The sequence below is a fragment of the Columba livia genome, chromosome 8 (genome assembly GCF_036013475.1).
Source record: "Columba livia isolate bColLiv1 breed racing homer chromosome 8, bColLiv1.pat.W.v2, whole genome shotgun sequence".
Taxonomy (NCBI): domain Eukaryota; kingdom Metazoa; phylum Chordata; class Aves; order Columbiformes; family Columbidae; genus Columba; species Columba livia.
Window position 1 is genome coordinate 6,490,056 of NC_088609.1, and position 20,605 is coordinate 6,510,660.

The following is a 20,605-nucleotide window of genomic DNA, read 5'->3' on the forward strand; positions in this document are numbered from 1 at the left end:
TGGCTGGGGTGGTTTTGATGGACCTCCTCAGGTCCTGCCTTTGAATCCCTGGATGGTTTTGCTTCTGTTTTGTGTTTTTCCCCCCCACGGGATTTACTGTATTCAGCGCCATGAGCAGATTCCCTATTCAGCATCCAGGAAGCTTGTTGCACAGCCATCGTGCTAGCACAACCCTTGCCCAGGAGCCCAGGCTAACTATGAGGAGCTCATTAAACCCAGCAACATTTTCCCCATCAACATGATTAGTAGAATGATCGTCCAAGTTAATGTCGCCAGCTCCCCAGCTCAGACCCGAGGGAAATAAGCGGCAGGCCCCTCTGCATGACCTGGCAGAGACCCTCTTCCCACAGTCCCTGCCTCTGGCAGTATAGAGTATGAAAATGTATGTCAAGCTGTGGTGCTGCCCGGGCACGAACATGTGATTTCTATAGCTGTGGTGAGCAAATCTGTTGCAGATGTCTGGGTTGTTCTCCTGCTGCTGTTTGGTCAAGTCCTCTCTGTTCTTGCAGGGATGTCACGCCTGGGCAGGTGTACCGCTACCAGGTGCAGGCAGTCTCTGGGACAACCTTAGGAGAACCCTCCCCACCGCTTGTCCACGTCCATGGAGCACCCTACTGTGGGGATGGGAAGGTGACCACGTAAGTCAAGAAACCTAAGCTCTCAACTGAGGTTCTAGGAGCTCAAGGGATTGTAGATTAAAATAAAATTTTAAAAACAAAACCAAAACAAAACAAAAAACCAACCCAAAAAACTACACACAAAAATAAAAATTAAAAAAAGAAAAACAAACAAACAAACCTAATGTGCCCTTCAATTTATCAACAAGACCTCTGTTTACCTCTTGGTAACGTAGAATGTGGCCTCTAAGTCACGTTTTAATCCTGAAACTTGGTACCTTCTGCAGTACAAGGATCGAACTCTGCCCTATTTTGAAACAAAGATATGTTTTCAGTCTTTCAGTTTCATCTAGTTCATGTACATATTAATGAAAACTCTGTCAAGAATGAGTTTCAGAGAGCATTTGGGATGGACTCCGGCAAGCTGAGCAGAAGGCTCTAAACATAGTGTTAGAAACAAGGAGTCATCTGCAAAGGTCATGATCTTGGAGTATTAAGCAAGACACCAACTGAGAAATGTGAAACAGAGGTTTGCTTGCAGTTCTCTGCTTATGTCCACAGTTATTTCTAGAGTATAATTTTTAGCAAGTGAAGCAAGCATAGTGTGAGTGAAGGATGATGAAAATGGACAGAAATGTTTTACACTGAGGTGGTGAGAGCCTGGCCCAGGTTGCCCAGGGAGGTGGTGGATGCCCCATCCCTGGAGACATCCCAGGCCAGGCTGGACGGGGCTCTGAGCAACCAGAGCTGGTGAAGATGTCCCTGCTCATGGCAGGGGTGGCACTGGATGAGCTTTGAAGGTCCCTTCCAGCCCAAACTATTCTGTGATTCTAAGATGTCATCCTTTCCAAAGGGAAGCAAGGGGTTGTTCCTCCACCCAGGGGTACTTGGCTGAACATGCTGCACTGACTCCCTCCAGCAGGCTGGACTGTAGAGCTTGTGTTATGTTGAACACCATGTGCATGGCAGACGGAGAAGCAGAGTATGGATCAGGGGTTGCGCCGGGTCGGCCGAGTCAGGGTTAACTTCCACAGGGGGCATGACACAGCCAGGAGAGCTGACCCAAAACTAGCCAAATAGGGGATTCGGTACCATATAAGGTCATATTCGGCCATAAAACAAGGCTGGCGGGGGCGGGGGGAGTCTCACAGCTGGGGGCGGGCCGGATGGTCTCGGTTCTCTCCGCGTTCACCAGGTGGTGAGGTTGTGCTGAGACCCAGCACTTTGCATGTTCTTTCGTTATTGCTTGTTTGGTTTTTGGTTTGTTTTGTTTGTGTGTGTGTGTGTGTGTTGGGCTTTTTCTTTACTTTTTTTTGGTCGCCTTTTTGTTTGTTTGTTTTTTGTTTCCCCTCTTACTGTTCCCTTAAACTCTTATCACACCAGTTTTGTCCTTTGTTTCCCAATTCTCCTCCCTATCCTACCGGGGAGGGGTGAGCAGAGCAGCATGTGGGTTTAGTTGTTGGCTCTGTGGGGGAAGGTTGAGCTGGGACTAAACTATACCAGGGGTCCAACCTGAACATCCTGTGTGTGCAGTCAGGAAAAGGCTCTGGGGAGACCTTATTGTGGCCTTTCCATACTTAAAAGTGGCCAATAAGAAAGGTGGGGACAGACTTTTTAGCAGGGACTGTTGTGACAGGACAAGGAATCTTAAACTAAAGGAGGGGAGATTCAGGTTAGATATAAGGAAAAAAAAAAAGATCAGGGTGGTGAAACACTGGCCCAGGTTGCCCAGAGAGGTGGTGGATGCCCCATCCCTGAAGACATCCCAGGCCAGGCTGGCTCACCTGCTTCATCTGGGGCTAATTATGCCAATTTTCTGTATTTTTTAGCTTTTTCAGACTTCCAGGTTACTCAGATGCTTTGTTCTCTACTTCCTCCACTGTATATAGCTTAGTTTTCTCCTGTGGTTCTGGCTTCAGCCGTTATAAGAAAGCCACAGTATAGTCATGCCCTCTCCCATATGCTGTTTTCAACCTCTTTTAATCACATGGCAAGATACGTTGTTTTCTTTCCTCTAACAAATTCCACATGTGGTTCTTCCTCTTCTCCTTGCTTCTGTGAAAATGGAACCGAGAGATGGGGTCCTCACCCATAATTGGGCAGGTGCATAGGAGTGCTGGGTCAAGAGTGATGTTAACACATCTGTCTGTTGTCCTCTTAGGAGCCTGGAGGAGGAGTGTGATGATGGGGACTTGCTGGATGGAGATGGCTGTTCCAGGAAGTGTAAAAAGGAAAAAGGCTTCAACTGTGTCGGTGAGTTCAAATGGATTGAGACAGCCTTTTTAGGCAGGACTCAAAACTATGTTATTCATGCTGCTTTTCAAAGCACGGGGTGATGCACCTCATCACAGTAAAACGTGGATCTGCAGATGGAGTGATCGATGGAACTTGCCAGGTGGTGGGAAATCCCAGGGCTAAGTGGCCAGCAAACCTTCTGGGACAGGAGGAGGTGTTTGTGCCTGGAGCCTGGTTTGTAAATGGGTCACCCCCGGTCTCCTTGCAGGGGAACCAAGCCTGTGCTATGTGCATGATGGGGATGGTGTGTGTGAGCCCTTCGAGAAGACGAGCAGCATCCTGGACTGCGGTCCCTACACACCCGATGGATACGTGGATCTGTGGGCAGCGAAAGCCTACGCCTCCCATCAGGATACAAAGTCCTGCCCTGCTGCCTTGGCCACTGGAGAGCCTGCTGTTACGGTGAGTGAAGGCATGGCCAAAAAAAAGGCTTTTCTGTAAAAGCCCATGCAGTAAAACTGGGGAAGTCATTGCTGCAAGAGTGTACTGGGGTAAAACCAAAATCTTCAGAGTAGCTCTGGAATTGTTCATTCATTGCTATCTTCCCATGCCAGTAGAAGACCTGGGCGTTTCTCACATCCCTCTTACAGTAAACTCTAAGCCCAGGAACTGCTATACATAGAAGGGTGTTTCATCAAGGCAGGGAACATCTCCCCTGACCATGCAGTTTGCTGAACAGTGACCACCACTGTCCCACCAGCCAAGATGCACAACTTTAACTTTGTGAGTAGTCCAACTGTCCATTAAAAAAAAACATCCCATAAATCTAATACCATATAAGGTCAGGGCCAGAAAGTATAAAATCACACACCTATCAGCATCTGTGCTGCTTTCAAGCTGTCTGATCGGAAGCCAAGGAAAAAGATTAGTGGGAGAATTCCCATCTTTTATATGGGCTTTGGAGCAGGGCTGGGAGGGTTAGGATGGGATTTCACCTGATATTGGTGTTAACGTAATGTGTGGGTGTTCTTTCCAAGCATGCTGAAGAAGGGCAACTAACATGCAGAGAGGTCATACTTAGCCCTTTATATGTACATTTCTATTGACCTGATATGAGGAACAATCCTCTTGAGACCTACAGCATGATTAGATTCCCTAAGTGTGCATGTTCAATGAGATGCCTTGTGCTCAGGTGTGTGCTTTGCTAGAACAACACAGTTATCTCTCAGGTTTTGCCATTCAGGCCTGTGGGGATGTCAGGGATACCACAGGGTGTCGAATGGCACAGAAGATGGGCATTTGGGCAAATGAATCACACTTTCGGATCTCAACAGCCCAGCCAAAATCAGGAGGCTGTGAAGACCATCTCACAGCTTGGCTCGCTGTTTCCTACTCAGACCCACAGACACCATAGGGTGCTTAAACAGCATATCTGCAGCACCTCAAAACGGCAAAGGCCTCCTGTGCAAGTGTGGGTGGTGACATGTCACTCCTGCTTAGAAACCCACATCCTAATTGTCTTCATGCTAGGAACCATCTTGGGATCCTTTTGAATGTTTGCTGAGTCTTCCTCGAGGTTCTGTAGGTGCTGTTTCTTTCACTTCCATTGCTGCTTTCTGGATTAAAATAAACATCTCCTTTCAGGTCTGTAAATCCCAACTTCATGATGTGCTGAAGGACCTTTCCCTGGCTGCCTGGTTCCCCTGTGCTCCCAGCCAAGATAACGCTCAGGATCCAGATGAGGCGAGGATGCCCTTGGGTGGTGAGGGAGTTTGGCTCAAGGTAAGCGAAGACGTGTGGTCAGGCACAGGAGGATTTGCTTGTCTTTGCCCCAGCACTTGTACAAATACCCATCCTTTTCCACCCTGTCGGAGCTACAGCAGTCTTAAAACCCACATCAGGTAGGACTTGATGTCCTACTGAACTCTTCACAAACCCCAAATACCTTTGGCCAGGTCTTGCCCAATTCCCACCCTGAACAACAAACCCATCCTGGGGCAGGTTGCCAGGAGAACGGCTGTGCCCAAAACCAGAAGCCCTGTGCCATTACACCTGCAAAGGATGGGCACAAGCTGGGTTTAAAGTCCTCATTGCCTTTGTTCCCCATGGCTGTGAAGAGCAAAAAAGGTACCTGGAGATACTCTGTCACCCTGAGAGGTCCAGAGCACTCCAAGTTGCTGCTGAGAACCCCAAGCTGTAGCATGCAGGTCCTCCTGCCACTGGTGACTATACCAAAAGGGACACTTCTATGCCAAAGATGCTGGTCCTACAGCCTGATGGGGGCCCAGGGGCTGCCTTTGGGAGGATGCTCATCATCGTGGGAGTGGCTAAGCAGGGCAGAGGAGAGCTGAGGGTTAGGCCAAAGCAATTTTTAGTGTTGATTTTTTTTTTGTTTGTCGTTTTTTTGACCACAGCCATGGTTTAGAGGTTTTGTGGCTGTTGCCTGATATTAGCGGGAAGCTAGGCTCTGCCATGCTGCCGCTTCTGCAGTTTGAAGGGCAACTTGCCCTGCTTTGCTCGGGGTCATGTAGGGAGGACCTCTCCCCAAGGGGCTTGAATGACTCTGTGAATAGTCAAACCTGAGTCAATAAACATTGCTATTGTCTCTGAGGTCCCCTGTCTCTCCAAAGAACTCCCTCTAACAGCTTCCCCCCTCCGCCTCCTTCCTTGTCTGTGTGCTCACAACCTACTTTCCAGCTTCAGTCTCTGGCCATGACAAATGTACCTCCTTTCTTCCTTTGCTGGTGAGAAAGCAGCTGTCTCCCTGTCTGCCCTACCTAGATGAAAGCTGGCTTCCCACTTCTCAGCAGGGGTTAAAGCGTGTTCCAGTTTTATTGGAGCTTGTGGTCAGTTCTCTTCCTCTATGCATGTTTATGTTAAAGACTTTCATTACTGGTTCTCCATGCTCTCTTTAGGAGTGCTATTATTTTCCTCCCATAAAATTATTTATGGACTAGTAATAAATATGCTGTTTTTCTTTTTTCTTTCTTTTTTTTCCCTTTTTTTAATAGAGTTGGCCTGATTGGTAACATATTGAGTTAGGAAAGACAGCTTCTTGTTGACAGTTACAGCCTCCTGCCTGGACAGGACTGGTTCTGTTCATGCACACGGGTACCCATGTGAGCATGGTGTTTGGTGGCCACCACCTCCCATGGCCATATTAAAGCCTTTACACCTGTGTCACCCAGGTTAGAGCCACACCACAAAACTCATCGGGTGGTAGGAATTGCTTCCTACAGTGTTTCTCAAGAGGTGGCACCAATGAGCAAGGGAAAGCCTGGGTCATGCTGGGAATGGGCTGGGAATAAGAGAGATGGTTGTCTGTCCCACTTGAGGATGTGTCTGCCATGCACCTTGGGTCTGCCTGCAGGTGGGAATTGTTACCATTTGCAGATCTCTCGCCATGCTTTTTTTCTCAGTTTCTAACACATCCAATGAGGAGAGAAATCAAAATCGCTTGTAAGCAAGTCAGAATGTGGAACATGCAGGGAATTAAACAGAAAGCAGGAGTGGGAGAAAAATTAAGATGGTAGCCTGCTGTGGCCAGGCACAAAATATATAATTTTTAAAAAAATGGGATATTAGTTAAGTCAGCTGCTGTTGGTCTAACTTGGGACCAGTGTCTTTCACCTCCAGGTAGATGTAGGAAGGGAAAGACTAAACCCTCCACCTTAAGCTGTGCAGTCCAGGGAAAGTCTCACCTGACATCTCCAACCATCTCTCCTCCCCTGAGGAACCATCAGAGCTGCTTGGAGAAGCAGGGAGCAGGTGCTTGAGTTAAAATAGGCTGGTTCCTTGGGGCTTCCCAGCTACAGCTCTGTCCTGGGGGACTCCTTGGAGCAGACTGTGAGCAATGCCTGGTGTGGCACCAACCCCTCGAGGCTGAGCTGCCATCACAAATGGGGTGGTTGTCCCTTCTGCTCCTGCAGTCTGCTCCTTGGGCTGTGCTCAGCCAGCCAGGACTCGTCCTCCTGCCAAATACACCTTCGCCTTGTGTTTCTGGCCTCCCTCAACAAAAACACTGCATAGGATGGGTCTTGATCAAAACACATCCCAGCACTGGGTGGGGGGCACCAGGGTGGGGGAGAAAAACATTTCTATCCTCTTACTTCCAAAGAACAACATCTGCCCTGCCATGATTGATGCTGTGGGTTTTTCCTGTAGCCTTTGGGGCTGCAGACAAGTGGGGAGCTGTCGGCTCTCCCCGCAGGCAGGTTTTCATCCCACAAATCTGTCCGCGCGTTGGCTGAGGGACAGTTTGCAGTCACTCTGGGCACTGGAGCCATTATTTGTGGGTTCTGGTTTTTTAAATTTTTTTTATTTTTAATGGAAATATTTGGGTGGCAGGACAGGTAGCTGTGCTCTCTGGGTGCCTCACTTGCCTGGCTGGCACTGTGCAGGGTGGGAGTTGGAGCCTGGTGAAGGGAGGGCAGAAAAGGGGTTGTCCAGGTCTCGGGCAGGTGTTGCTCAATTTTTTTAAGAGCAGCAAATGTGGAAGCTGAGAAGATGCCATGAATTTGTGGCAAGGCAGGACTGATACGCATGGGGAAGACTGGTGAAAAGGAGAAGGGGAACTGGTAAGGAAAGGGTTGTTCTTACAGCCTTCCCTCTTCTCTTCCCACTCATGTGCTGCCCTGCACATCTGCAGTCTCCAGTCCCCCCACCCTGCTCCTGCTCTCTCCCAATGTTCCCTCTTTCTCTCCCTATTGCACGTGTGGGATCAGAAAGGCTGTATTTGACACGCACGCTCTCAGGGTCTCTCTTGCCCTCCTGCCCAGGTGTGCTTTGAGAGACCTGTGGTGGCCACGTCCCTCCTGGTCTTCCTGGCCTCTGACGGCACCATCCCCAGCAACCAGCGCAAGTCGAGGGTGACCGTCCAGCTGAGCGATGTAGATGGGCTGAACCACTCTTTGGGTGAGCATCCTGTGGGCTGTGGCACCAGCCCATGCTGTCCCGACAGGGACACCCACCATTGCTTAGTTGGGTGCTCGTGTCCCCTGTCCCTCCTCTTGCAGCATTTTCTGCTTCCCAAGCTTGTCTGTTTGGATGTGTCAGGGAGCAGAAGAGGTAAATCAAAAGCAGATAAAATAACGTTGGAGCTGAGCTAGCAGCATCTGTCTTTGCCCCATCTCGCAGGGATACATGAGCTGTCATGCCAACACAACCCCCTTGTCATCAACATCACCCATGGCCAGGAGGACCCATCTCCCTGGGCTGCTTCGGTGCTGCTCAACTTCTCTTCCCCGCTTGTGGGCATTGCAGCCGTGGCCTTGCGGACCTCAGCTCAGCCAGGCTCTTCTGAACCCAACACCTGCCTCCTGCGACACGAGGAGGGACAAGGCCACCAGCACTACAGGTATAGTCTCCCTGGGGCATGTACTGATGGGTATCTAGAGCCCCTCTATCTTCTGGGGCTCTGTGCTTCAGTCCTGGAGTTTTTAGTTTAGTTTTGTTTTGTTTTTTTCTGTTCACTGAGTGTTTCTTGACTATTCTCAGGTGGCTTTCGAGGTGCTGTTGGAAAATTCAGTGCAAATAGTCTTTGCTTATCTCACTCCAGGAGAGGCAGGAATATAGGTTTTGCAAAGGCCTGTGCATCTGCACAAAACTGCATTAAAGGACTGTTCCCTGGTGGGAAAACCAAGTTCCCTCTGCTAAAGGAGTTATCACTGAGGGTTACTGCTGAAGCTGAAATGTAGACTTCTTCTGCACGTGTTTTACAAGCTCAGCCTCCCTCCATCCCTCCCAGGCTTCCCCACACTGCAGGAGGTGAGGATGAAGCTTCCCTGGTTCCCTCAGTCTCCTCTTCTTCCTCCCCAAGTCCCACACTGCCCTCGTCATAACTCGGTGATAAAAATAATAGTGGCAACAGCACTTTAATTTATTGATGTCTGGCACTCACAGGCATCTGCCTGTCTTTACAGAGCAGCAAATGAGAGGATTGTTGTCCAAGATACACTAAATAAAGAAGGCAGAAGGAGTATACTGATTTTTGGGTCCAAACTTTGCTGAAACTGTGTGGGTGTTAGAAGTGAAGGGCTTTGACCGGGGTCATTGCATCGCTGCTACTGTCATTTTTCTTCTGCTGATGGCCCTGGATGGACGAACATCCCTGATAATGAATGAGCATGCATGTGTTTGTCTAAAAGCTTGTGGGATCATGGTACAAGTGATTTATGTCAAGCTCTGGAAGCCATGAATATCCTCCAATTGCTTTTTACTATTTTTTTTTTTTTTTAAGTGCATGTGTGATTTACACAGAAACATAAATCTTATTGAGTCAGCATATAAATATTATTCTCAGCCTTACATTAAAGGATCAGCGTCCACCTGAAATGCAGTCAGTTTCCTCCTGGTAGCCCTTACAGCTATGTACACACAGGCTTCTAAGACCCCAGCCAACTGATGTGGTTTTTCAATTACATTTTCTCATCCTTTTAACATAATTTTGCTTTCTCGTTGCTTGAGAGCTTCCCCCTCCCCCTCAGAAGTGCCTGCGAGGAGGAACAGACTGACCAGATGCAGCCGATGGATGTGGAGAAGCTCATATAGGGACAATAGAGAGGAAAATAGATGTGTTTTTTCATCTTTAAAGGCCTTTTAAGAACATTGACTTCTCATCTCGCTGCCATCCTGCGGGGTCCCTGTGGCCTCAGCTTAGCTGCAGGCTGAATCGCAGGTTAACACACGTGCCCTTCGCAAACACTCAGAGTAAATCAGATCCCCAGAGTTTTTGAAGGAGGAAATGCTATTTATAGTATTGCTTTTCTGGACAAAAGGCTTGAATATTTAGAAGGGGGTTAGGCTTACAGTCTCCAATAGTTTCAGTAATAGTAAAGGATCTGCTTCTGTTAAGTCAGGAAACATTCAAGTATCCCCGCCTTATTATATGTCTTTAAATCTATTTCATCGCCAAAACAGAAGTATTTTTATTTTTAAGGGCTAATAATCCATTTCATATAAGGCAGGTGGAGTCTTGGGGGGAAAAAATATCAAGTAACATAAAATCTTAAGTTTAGAGACACTCAACTGTAAAAGATCACAGAAGATCTGTTATTGCTGTAAGGAGCTGAATTGACTGTTCGCACGCACCCAGCCTCGTATATACAATATGTGCATGTGCTTTCCTAAAATAACCCAAGAAAGGGACAGTAACAAAAGCAACACAGAAATGAGGTTTCCTGACTTCGGTCTAGAAATGCTCATTGCCAAAATAATAAATATGTGACAGCTTGGTATTTCTGCAGCATCTTTCATCTTGAAGGATCTCAACGTGCTTTGCAGGCTGGGGAAAAAAAAGAGATCATGTTTTTCCTGATGAGAAGCAGCCATCTCCAGGTTGGGATGCAGCAGGTGTTTGATGCTAGAAAAATACATATTTTATTTGAAAAAAAGAGTCGTCTTCTGGTTTCGGACTCTCTTGAGGCATTGAGGGTTGGAAGAACAGTTGCAGACCAAGGCAGCCTGGTGTCCCTCCATCACACCTCGCTCCCAGCACCAGGACCCCTCTCTACCATCTCTGCCAGCAAATCAGGCCTCTTCTTTGCTTTCTATACCAAATCACAGCCTGATGGGGTCAAGCAGAAACCAGACTTCTAGAGAGTTTATACCCAGAAATTCAAAGTATTCTACCTTAATATTTTAAAACTGAGCCACAGTGCCTCCTGTTTATCTTGGTCCAGGCTATATACTGAACCAGGGGAACATTGTTAATTTCCTCCATTGTGTTTATTTTTAGCTTTTAAAAAAATTTTATGTTAGCATATGCTGGGAAATGCCTTGGCAAGTTAACAGGAAAGGTGCTAGAAAATGCAGTCTGCATTGTGTTTCTATTTCCTCCGTGAGTGGCCTCCTCTGGTCCCCCAAAAGTGGGTTTAGTGCATCAAGAAGTGTCTGGTTTGCATCCCTGTTATAGGGCAAGTAGGTGTCAGGGAAAGAAAATCAGATGGAGGGAAGGGGTTGTTTACATATTTTCAATTGTTAAACTTTATTCAGCAAAGAGAGGAGGGTAATTCCCCAATCAGGTTTTATTTTGTTTCTTTCTTTCTTCCAGGGGCCAAATCTATGCAGGATCAATTTATGAACTGCATCTGTGCTGGTGTGAAAATTTGTGGGGTTCCTGGGTAGAGATGCTGGTCTTTCATAGAATTGCAGAATAGTTTGGGTTGAAGGGCCCTTCAAAGCTCCCCCAGTGCCACCCCTGCCATGAGCAGGGACATCTTCACCAGCTCAGGTTGCTCAGAGCCCTGTCCAGCCTGGCCTGGGATGTCTCCAGGGATGGTTCATCCACCACCTCTCTGGCCAACCTAGGCTGGGGTCTCACCACCCCCAGTGTAAAAAATTTCTTCCTTGTGTCCTGCCTGAATCTCTGCTCTTGTAGTTTAAAACGATCACCCCTTGTCCTATCCATTCTGTCCCTTTGGCCTAGGGTGCCCTATGGTTTTGGACCGTACACAAAGTAGATGGACCCTTATATTGGGACCCCAAGATCACCCCTAATGGGCTGAAACACACTCAGGTCAAGATGTACCTCCATCCTCACTCTGTCTTCTTGTGTGCACAGCCAACATGGAGTTCTCTACCATGAGGACAGCACATGTTGACTGGACATCTCTTCCCTGTCTCGCGCAGGTGCAGCATAAGGCACATCAGAGCAGGTTGTGTCTGTACTGCACCATGCACATCCTCTCCCCATGGTCTGGAGGAGAAAAACTCTCAAGAATCAAGCCTAGGATCCTTATCACCACCTTTCCTCACTTTTCCTAGGGCATGGGCTTATCTCAGGCTTTGGCTCTACCCTGGAGACCTATCAAGGTGCTTCTTTGGCTTCTTTGGTGCTTCTTGTTGACTTCTGGTGTTCCTCTTGTGTGTCCCTGACTGGTTGATGGACAATGGTGGCCAAGTCTCCACTGTAGGACTTGATCATTCGTTTTAACCAGTGGCTTCACTGCCCAGCTGGAAGATGGCAAGGGAAACGTGGAGGTGCAGGGACCATTTTCATGGGCTACCCCATTCCATTGGCTCTCTGCAGCCCAGTCAGCTTCTTCAATTTAATGCTTTATATGGGCTTTTTTTTTAGGATGCTCAAGGCTACTTCTGCCCTTCCCTGAGACTAGCCAGTCTCACCTAGGAGAAAGGAAAGATCTCCCAATACAAAAGTTTTTCATCAGTATGATCTTGAGTCAAATGCAGAAGCTCAACAAGAAGCAGAAGCTTAGAGGCAGGGTGCTTGGTGTCACCTCATGGAAAGGGCCACTCAATTTGATAAACTTGCTCTAAGCATGGCCAAGGAAAGGAAAGGCGAACTACAACACAGAGCCCATTTCCACAGAAACAGGATTAAATGTGTGCTTCAGCAGGCTATCTTGTCCCCTCCTGCAACCTGTAACATGAGATAAGTCCACCATCTCCCCTGCTGAGCTATTCTTATATCCAGTAACCCTCTCTGCTGAGAAGCTGTCTCTGATTTCAAGATGAAAGTTGTTACTTTTGCTCCATCCTTGTCAGAAAGGTCTAAACACCTCCTGCCAGCAAACTGCTTTTCTGTGTATGTCTGTACAGAGCGACCGGATCCACTCACTATCTCCACTCTGTCATGATAAATAACTTTTTTTTCTTCTTAAATCTCATAGTGTAAGTCTTGGCAATCTAGCTGTGGCTTCTGCTGGCAGCTCCCTTTTGAAATCCCTCTGCTATTGCTGTGTCCTTGGTGGTGGATGTGCATCAGAAGTGCACTCCTCTGGACAAGAGAGGAAGCGGCAGAAATAAGGTCAGCTAGCCCAAAGTTGACATCTCCTTCAGCCTCACACTCTGTGCTTCTATAAACCTATTTTCGTATAGCAAGCAACAAAAAAAAACATGGAAAGGAACTGTCTGGAAATGTATTAAGGTTGATCTGCTCGTTTCCTTTTCTATCTTTCCCACTACGGCTTTGGAGGGGCCAGCACATCATTTGACATCTTACTGGTGCCTTTTCTCAATCTGTGAGGTGGATGACAGTGGATGACTCACAGGGATGTTATTTTTTTTTTGCCAAGTTTCTTTGGGAGTCACGTACAGAAGCAAATATCTTTTCTTGAGGTGGCAACCTCAAGGAAGATTGTAATCAAGAAGCATCACCACCGTTGGGTCTGTACATGTAGCCTGCTCCCACAAGGACGGTTGCCATCAGATTTACTGGAAAAGTGAGACCTTTCCCCTCTCCCAAGAAACATGCCTGAAGGGAGAAATTCCCAAGTATTTCCAAAACACCTTTCCTCATTTCCTAGCTATTTTCTTTCGCTAGACCACATTGGGGTAAACATCTTTTATCTCACTGATGTTCAGTGCCACAATCCAGACTCCACCAGGGTATGTGCAGTGATTACTTATAACTTCAGGAGATTTGGCTGAAGCCTCTACCTTTCCATCAACATCTCCTATAACCCCCCACCACCCAAAAAAACCCCATAAAAAATTGCACCATGAAATTAATTTCTTATTATAGTTTTTTCTTGGTTGTGCTGGAGCTTGGTAAGGACTGTTTTAGCAGCAATGTTTGGGTTGAAAGCTTGGGTAGATACTGCAGCAATTTACGGATGACTTATACTTCAGGCAGCTGTGCTGTATTTGACTTGGCTTACCTTGATTTGGGGATCCATCACTGTTTTCTGGGTTCTGTGAAATAACTGCTTGTAAAATGGGAAATTTCAGCATTTCAGAATTTGGGTTTTGTCACAACAGACTGTTTCACTACCAGCGTTGTCACCACTGGTTCAACGTGCTCCATTGCTGGCAGATGCCTCCCACTTTTATTATAGAAAGATGAAGGATCCCAAAGGGAAAGTTTTGCCCTGGTTTGTAGAGTTGGTCTCACTTCAGAACAAAGCTCTTATCATTTCAGAGCAGTTAGGGCCATCGCGAGGCAGAATTTCACAAGTTTCCAGATCTGGAAGTTTCTTTGATGTGTAGGTTATGGATAGGCTTGGTGAGCCCAGAAAATCATGCAGGCTGGTGCTGATGTGAAATAAGTTAGGAGAAAAACCTTGATATTTTGTGAAAACACTGTTGACAAATTGTTTGAGCTTCAAAAGATGCTGGGATAAAAATGGAAATTTTTTTGGATGTTTCATGCAGGGAAAAAAAAAATTGGCTTGTCCCGCATCTTATACGGCTTGAATCAGAAATAGCCAAATGTCAGGAGTTTGCAGCTGTGATACAGGAATTTCATTTATCATCAAAAAGAGAAAGAGCTCCTTCATGCTGAGATCAGAACTGGGCTAACTACACCATTTCCTCGTCCAGCCTTCGTTAGGGTGTTCCAGCAGCTGGGAACAGTGATTTATTCCGTCACATTACCCAAACCCTGGAAGGCATGTGGAAATGATGGGGCCAGGCCACATGGATTTTTTTGTTAATTGTTTTTTTTGTCCTGCACTTGTATAGCATCAGGCTCAAGGCTGTCCTGGCCCAAAATATTGTAGTGATAGTCACAATGATGCTGATAACGATAAAGAAAACCATCAGGGTAAAGTTTGTAGGGAGAGATGACATTTTTTTCAAGGCTACTGATATATTTGAGAAAATCAGACAGCTTTGGGTGACGTGAGCCCCTCTTCAGGTCTGGAATAGCAGCACCAGACTTCAAAGCTACATGAAGGGTGAGAACAACTTCTTAGAACTTGAGTCAATAGGTTTTGGATCATTTCCAAAGTAAAACCAGGGTATTTGTGGGATGGGGTGGTGTTAGTCACAGAGAAAATGGTGATAATTTAGTCATCTTTGGGGCAAAGAGAAAGCTAATTTTTTCTAAAATATACCTGTATGCACATATAGCATGTGTGCATGAGTGTATGGTACATATAAAAAGAAAGATTATAATATTATGACTTTTAATTATCACTCCCTTATGTATAACTAATCTGTATAACATTTTGCATATATAATAATACAGTAAGAAACTTGCTGATCTCTTGATCTGCTTTATACCAGCACTGCCGGTTACGTTTCTGACCTGGTGGGAAACAAAAATGTGCCCAGTAGTGCTGAAAAGGATTGGTATTTCATTATTTGTTATTTAATAAAGGCTGTCCCAGACAACGTGCCATGCCATCGCTCCACCAAAGCTGCTCCGCACAAGCACGTGGCCCAGCTGGATGTGCCTGGAGATGCCACCACCCCCTCCAAACCAGCGCTGTCATGAACGCATGCTCCGTAACTCAACACAACTTCAGGAGCAGATGAAGTTGGGCGTCTTGGGGTCCCGCAGTGGCCACCCAGCTGTCCTGTAGCCTACGCACGCTTGGTGAACCCGCCGCTTATCTCCCAGCCCTGTTTCCCAACATCTGGTCTGGGATTTGGCTTAGATAATCCCCATGTGCTGAGATGCACCCAGGACTTTCTTGCTGTGATATGTTGATGTAGCACCAAGCACCATGGTAGGAGCAATGTGTGCACCAGCTGCAGCTTCTCACACGTCTCTGACTGATGAGGAAGAAGATGGGATGCAAGAGCAAGGCTGGAAAGAGGAGAAGCTCATCCCCTGTTCAGAGACGCACAGGGAGCTTTAGGACTCCAGTGCAGGGTGGTGGGGTTGGGGACAGTATCGTGTGTGTGTGCGTGTGCCTGGGGCATGGCAGGGAGCAAAGCCACTGTCCAGAGAAGGTGACTGCAGGAGGCGAGGGGAGAGGGCTACAATTGGTACCAGATGCCCTCAGAAGCTAATGACCTGACAAACGCTGTGCTCATAAAACAAATTCTTTAAAAAGGAAGCAAATGGAAATATAAGCTAGTGAAAGAATTTGCAGCAGCTGCCCCGAAACCATTTCTCACTTCATAAACAGGTCTGCATTGAAAAAACAGGCTCTTTCTTCTTGTTCTCCTTTGTGGTCCCCTCCCGTGCCCACCAGCTCTTGCAGGGCTGTGGCCTGCAGGTTTCCACCGTGTCTTTGGCTAGGTAGACCTGTCCAGAGTCAACAGCACCACAGTCAACAGCACGCTTAACATCTGTGTTGGCACAGATTTATAGAAATTATATATATATATATATTTTTTTTATTATTTTTTTTTTTTCTCCCCCTGGTGTCATTTGTGGGATTCCTAGTTGTGCATCCTTGGCTGGAGAGGTTGACCAAACACAAGCGGCCAAGGCTGCCTCTGCCTCTCCTGGGTGAAACTCAGGGCACAAAACCAGCGAAAAGCTGGGAGCAGAGAGGAGACATTTGGGTCCACCTCCCTCCATTCTCTCCCCAGGAGTGTGATTCTGTGACCTGTTGTCACTTGAAGCTGCAGCACCTCTGGCCCTGCTTCAGGAGGGCTCCTGTAATTTTTTTTTTTTTTCTCCACTAGTACCAATTCATAAAAGCTAAAGCCTGACTACCGGATGATCAGGGCATTTTCTTATGGGACCTGTTGTGTCAAATATGTGTCTTGGCACCATTCCATTCCAGGTAATTAATTTCCTGGCTGCATTTTGCTGATGGAGACCATAGCACCCTGGCCAGCACTCCTCTTTGCTGTGGGACTGTTTGTGATGCTTAATTAATGGGTACCAAAGGGCCGGTCCTTGGTGGGAAGCTGCTGTGGTGAGGAGGTGGCTGTTGAAGCTCAGGCAGCTCTGCTGCCAGGTCTGGGGGGCACTGTGTGTCATTTGAAGAACATCTCATGGATGGTTCCTTGGTATCTACAAGAGTTTTGTTCTCCAGATAAGTGTTTTCTTGCAGTTGAAGAATCCTCTGTGGATTCTCTGATGCCTAATGCAGGTTTTGATGTACCTGTTGCCCTTCTATCAGCATAGACTTTAAAAAGGCGTCTTCAACTTCTTTTTCTGACCTGGGGATAGACTTCTGAGCAGGGTCTGTTGTGAGAGGAAAAGGGGTGATGGTTTTAGACTAAAGGAGGGGAGATTCAGGCCAGATGCAGGGAAGAAATTTTTTACACTGGGGGTGGTGAGAACCTGTCGCAGATTGCCCAGATTGGTGGTGGATGAACCATCCCTGGAGATATCCCAGGCCAGGCTGGACGGGCTCTGGGCAACCTGAGCTGGGTGAAGATGTCCCTGCTCATGGCAGGGGTGGACTAGATGAGCTTTGAAAGTCCATTCCAACCCAGACTCTTTTGTGATTGCAAGGAGACTTCAAGCCTGGAAGAAGCTGGGACTGAGGGATATGTGTGCATCTCCGTATGCATCTGTGACCTGCTGAGCATCCTGTGCAGGTGCCACCCAGAGATAGTCCCTCCTTGCTGCAGAAGCTCTGGGACCCACTTGCTGATCCTTTCCCTCTTCTCTACAGCTGTATCCACGGTGTCTGCGCGGGATCGGGGAGCTGTACGCGGCCCCTGCTCGCTTACGTTGCCACCCTCAACTGCACCTCCAACGGCCCCAGGCACATGGCGTGCACTGTCACCTGCAAAAAAGGCTTCGTCCCCCGTTCTGGCAATGGAAAGAGCCTGGGCTCCACTCAGGTGAGTGCACCTCATAACCTGTTAGACCAGGTGTTAGTTAAGAAATGTTTATCCACACTGAGGTAGCTGCAGTGACCCTAGGACACCTTGTTGCTCCAGCCCTGACCTCCTTGCTGCTTTTCCAACAAACCTCAGCACAAGGGAAACTCTCTGGTGCTGGACCTCCCTGCTGGTGGTCCTGCTCTGGAGACCATTCTCCTTCCCTCGCCACAGTCCTAGCTCTCCCAGCCCAGAGCTGCATGCAGATCATGGCTTTGCCAGCCTAAAAGCTGCTGCAGGGGATGTCCCAGCCAGGGTGATGCTTTCCTGCAGAGGGAGAGGTAGATGTTTCTGTTCCTAGATAGGCATTGCTGGGAGGGTTAAACATCCCTGGGACATTTTCTTTCTTAAAGTTGAAGTCAGTGGTGCAGGAAAAAATGAAGTCATTGCAGAGCAACTATATTTAAAGGCAGCCGACAGTACAGAGAGCTTTTCTTCCTTTGTGTTGTGTTGTAATAATACTGCCCACGCCAGCAGGGCAGCACAGGGGTCACCATGAAACAGTTTGTCCTGCTTTCCAGAGGGCTGGGAGATGCCTCGTAAAAGCCACAAGCCAGCAAGGCTCTTGGCTGTCGACCAAGGAGACCTGGAACTGATGTGTCCGTGGGAGCTGAGCTGAGTCAGGTCTGGGCAGTCACCTTGACAGGGTCATGGTCAGGATGAGGACAAGCTGAGAGAGTTGGGGTGTTCAGCCTGGAGAAAAGAAGGCTCCAGGGAGACCTTATTGCAGCCTTTCTGTACTTAAAAAGGGCCTGTAAGAAAGATGGGGACAGACTTTTTAGCAGGGCCTGTTGTGATAGGACAAGGGGTGATGGTTTTAAGCTAAAGGATGGGAGATTCAGACCAGATAGGGGGAAGAAATTTTTTACACTGGCTGTGGTGAGAACCTGTCCCAGGTTGCCCAGAGAGGTGGTGGATGAACCATCCCTGGAGACATCCCAGGCCAGGCTGGACGGGGCTCTGAGCAACCTGAGCTGGTGAAGATGTCCCTGCTCATGGCAGGGGTGGCACTGGGGGAGCTTTGAAGGGCCCTTTCATCCCAAACTGTTCTGTGATTCTATGAAAACGTTACCCTTCTCTGAAATGGAACTGCACAAAATAAATTGCATCAGGTGACAGTTTTTCTGCATTTGGTAGCGGATGCCATGTGGCTGTCACAGCAGATGGCAGCTTGTGCCCTGTCCTGAGCCCTCCAGTGATGTGACTGGTTTGACCGTGTGGTGCTCCTCATTTTGAGGAAACATACACAGCTCTCCCCCAGCATTCTTTACACCTGGAGGCCAGCAGATACAGACCAGACATTAAAAGGTCTCTTGTGCAGGTGACTTTTGTGTTACGCCAAGGGCCATTCATTGCCTTCACCCGCAAACATCACCCTGGGAACAGGTAAGGGCTTCATGGCTCAGTGTCCAGAATGAGGAGAAAAGGCACATCGGGAGAGTCAAAAATGGGGTAGAATCTTCCTTCTCCTGAAACCTCAGTCAGACCTTTCTGTTGTGGTGGCAAACTAGTAGGTTTGAGAGCTCACTCAAAGGGGTCTGATGGAGCTTTGCTTTCTCTGCAGCAGGAGGTGGTGCTGACATGCAGCTCAGGACAGTGGGACAGATCTGTGACTTGTGACCCTGTTGACTGTGGTGTCCCTGACCAGTCCCATGTGTACTACGCTGAGTTCTCCTGCCCCAAGGGGACCACCTACCTGAAGAGATGTTCCTTCTCCTGCATCCACCCAGCCAAGATTCAAGGTACGGTTTGGAGTGCTGAGGGATCCCTTTTTGGTGCCACCTTTCCATGCATGTCCCAAGATGTTCAAACAAAGCATTGCAACTTTGAATTTCACAGTTATCCTGGCTTTTGCCAGCCAGGTGGGCTCTTGAGAGACCTCCTGAAGTGGTGGGCATCTATCCCCCTTAAATGGGGACACCAGAGCATGAGGACACTCTCTCTGACTGCCATGCCATGTCTGACAGCCCTTATCTATCCACTTTCAAGGTGTAGGGATGTCTTCTCCTGATAGAGGTCTGGCAGCCTCCAGCATTTATGGGTGTGAGGGAGACAAGAAGTGTACAGACAGACAAGAAAGGACTTCAGAGAGCCCAGGGTGGCTCAGTGCCCGGTGGCTGTGGGAAATCTTGTGGTTCAGCAGGCCTGGGGCTGTATAAAGCTGTAGAGACTGATGCCCACAGCTGCAGAGCAGGCTGGGAGATGTCCACCCAGACACACAGCAGTCCCCCAGACACACCACGGGCTGGCTCTCGTTCTGCAGACTCCATCAGGAGCCGCAGGAATGTTTTGAAGCCAAGCTGGAGAAAGAGAGCTACTGTTCCTGTCTATGCGAGGCTGAGCTGGGGGAGATTTGGGGGTAATTGCCTTGACAGCTTCAAGCATTGGGACTTTGTGTGAGTTTCCACCAGGGCCTTTGCTCTGAACAATCGCATACAACAAATCATTTTAATGGGCGTCCTATTTTATAGAGACATTTAAGCTGAAACGTATGAAAATCGTTTACTTTTTTTTTTTTTTAAACTTAATCTAAGGAGCAAAAACTGCAGGGAATTAAGGTCTCGTTTCACGACAGGAGGGATGCTGGCAGATCCCCAGTGTGAACTGATCAAAGGGTAGCGCACAAATGACAGCTCAACAGCCCAAATTCTGCACAAACCGATGCCCGTTGCCTTGGGTGGGTCAGCTGAGGGCAGGGCTTCCATCTGATCTTTCAGCTCTTGTTCCCACTGAAGTCAACAGGAGGTTTGCTACGGGCTCACTCAGAGGGAAGATGTCCCCGTGGTGGAGCGCCCTGGGTGACCTCCAGCAGCTGACGCCATGGCTGGTGCTGCTTGGCCGAGGCTGCCAAGCTGGGGGGGTAGCCTCGCAGAGGTCCAGCCAACTTGGATGAGCTGTCAAGGCAGGGACGTGTCTAATACTTGTTCTCCCCAAAGGCTCACGTCCTTATGGGCAGGCTCTCCATGCTGATAGATGCCAGAATAGGGAAGGAAAGGATGACAGGGCTGCATGGTGCTCAGAGGTGGGGGCCTACCCTCAACAGTGCTGGTCCGCTGGGAGCACAGGTGCAACGTGGAGGCGAGATTTAGTCCCTGCTCGCAGAGCCATTGTAGGCACAGCAGCGATCACACAAAAAGAAAATAAAGCTACTGGAGAGTGTCCAGAGGAGGCCATGAAGTTGGTGAAGGGTTTGGAGGGGAAGCTGTATGAGGAGCAGCTAAAGTCACTGGGTTTGTTGATAACAGAGAAGAGGAGACTGAGGGGAGACCACATTG

The 20,605-nt window shown here is 48.1% G+C and overlaps 1 protein-coding gene across 1 annotated transcript in view; it reads left to right on the plus strand.

Annotated features, from left to right (window-relative positions):
- PAPPA2 (pappalysin 2) overlaps positions 1-20,605 on the plus strand; it is a 90,804-nt gene that overhangs the window by 40,464 nt on the left and 29,735 nt on the right. The window contains exons 8-15 of the mRNA XM_021285810.2: positions 510-638; positions 2,779-2,870; positions 3,121-3,314; positions 4,497-4,634; positions 7,631-7,766; positions 7,989-8,208; positions 17,120-17,291; positions 18,895-19,072. Of these exons, the coding sequence (XP_021141485.2) occupies positions 510-638; positions 2,779-2,870; positions 3,121-3,314; positions 4,497-4,634; positions 7,631-7,766; positions 7,989-8,208; positions 17,120-17,291; positions 18,895-19,072 (1,259 nt within the window). The remainder of the gene's footprint in view (positions 1-509; positions 639-2,778; positions 2,871-3,120; positions 3,315-4,496; positions 4,635-7,630; positions 7,767-7,988; positions 8,209-17,119; positions 17,292-18,894; positions 19,073-20,605) is intronic.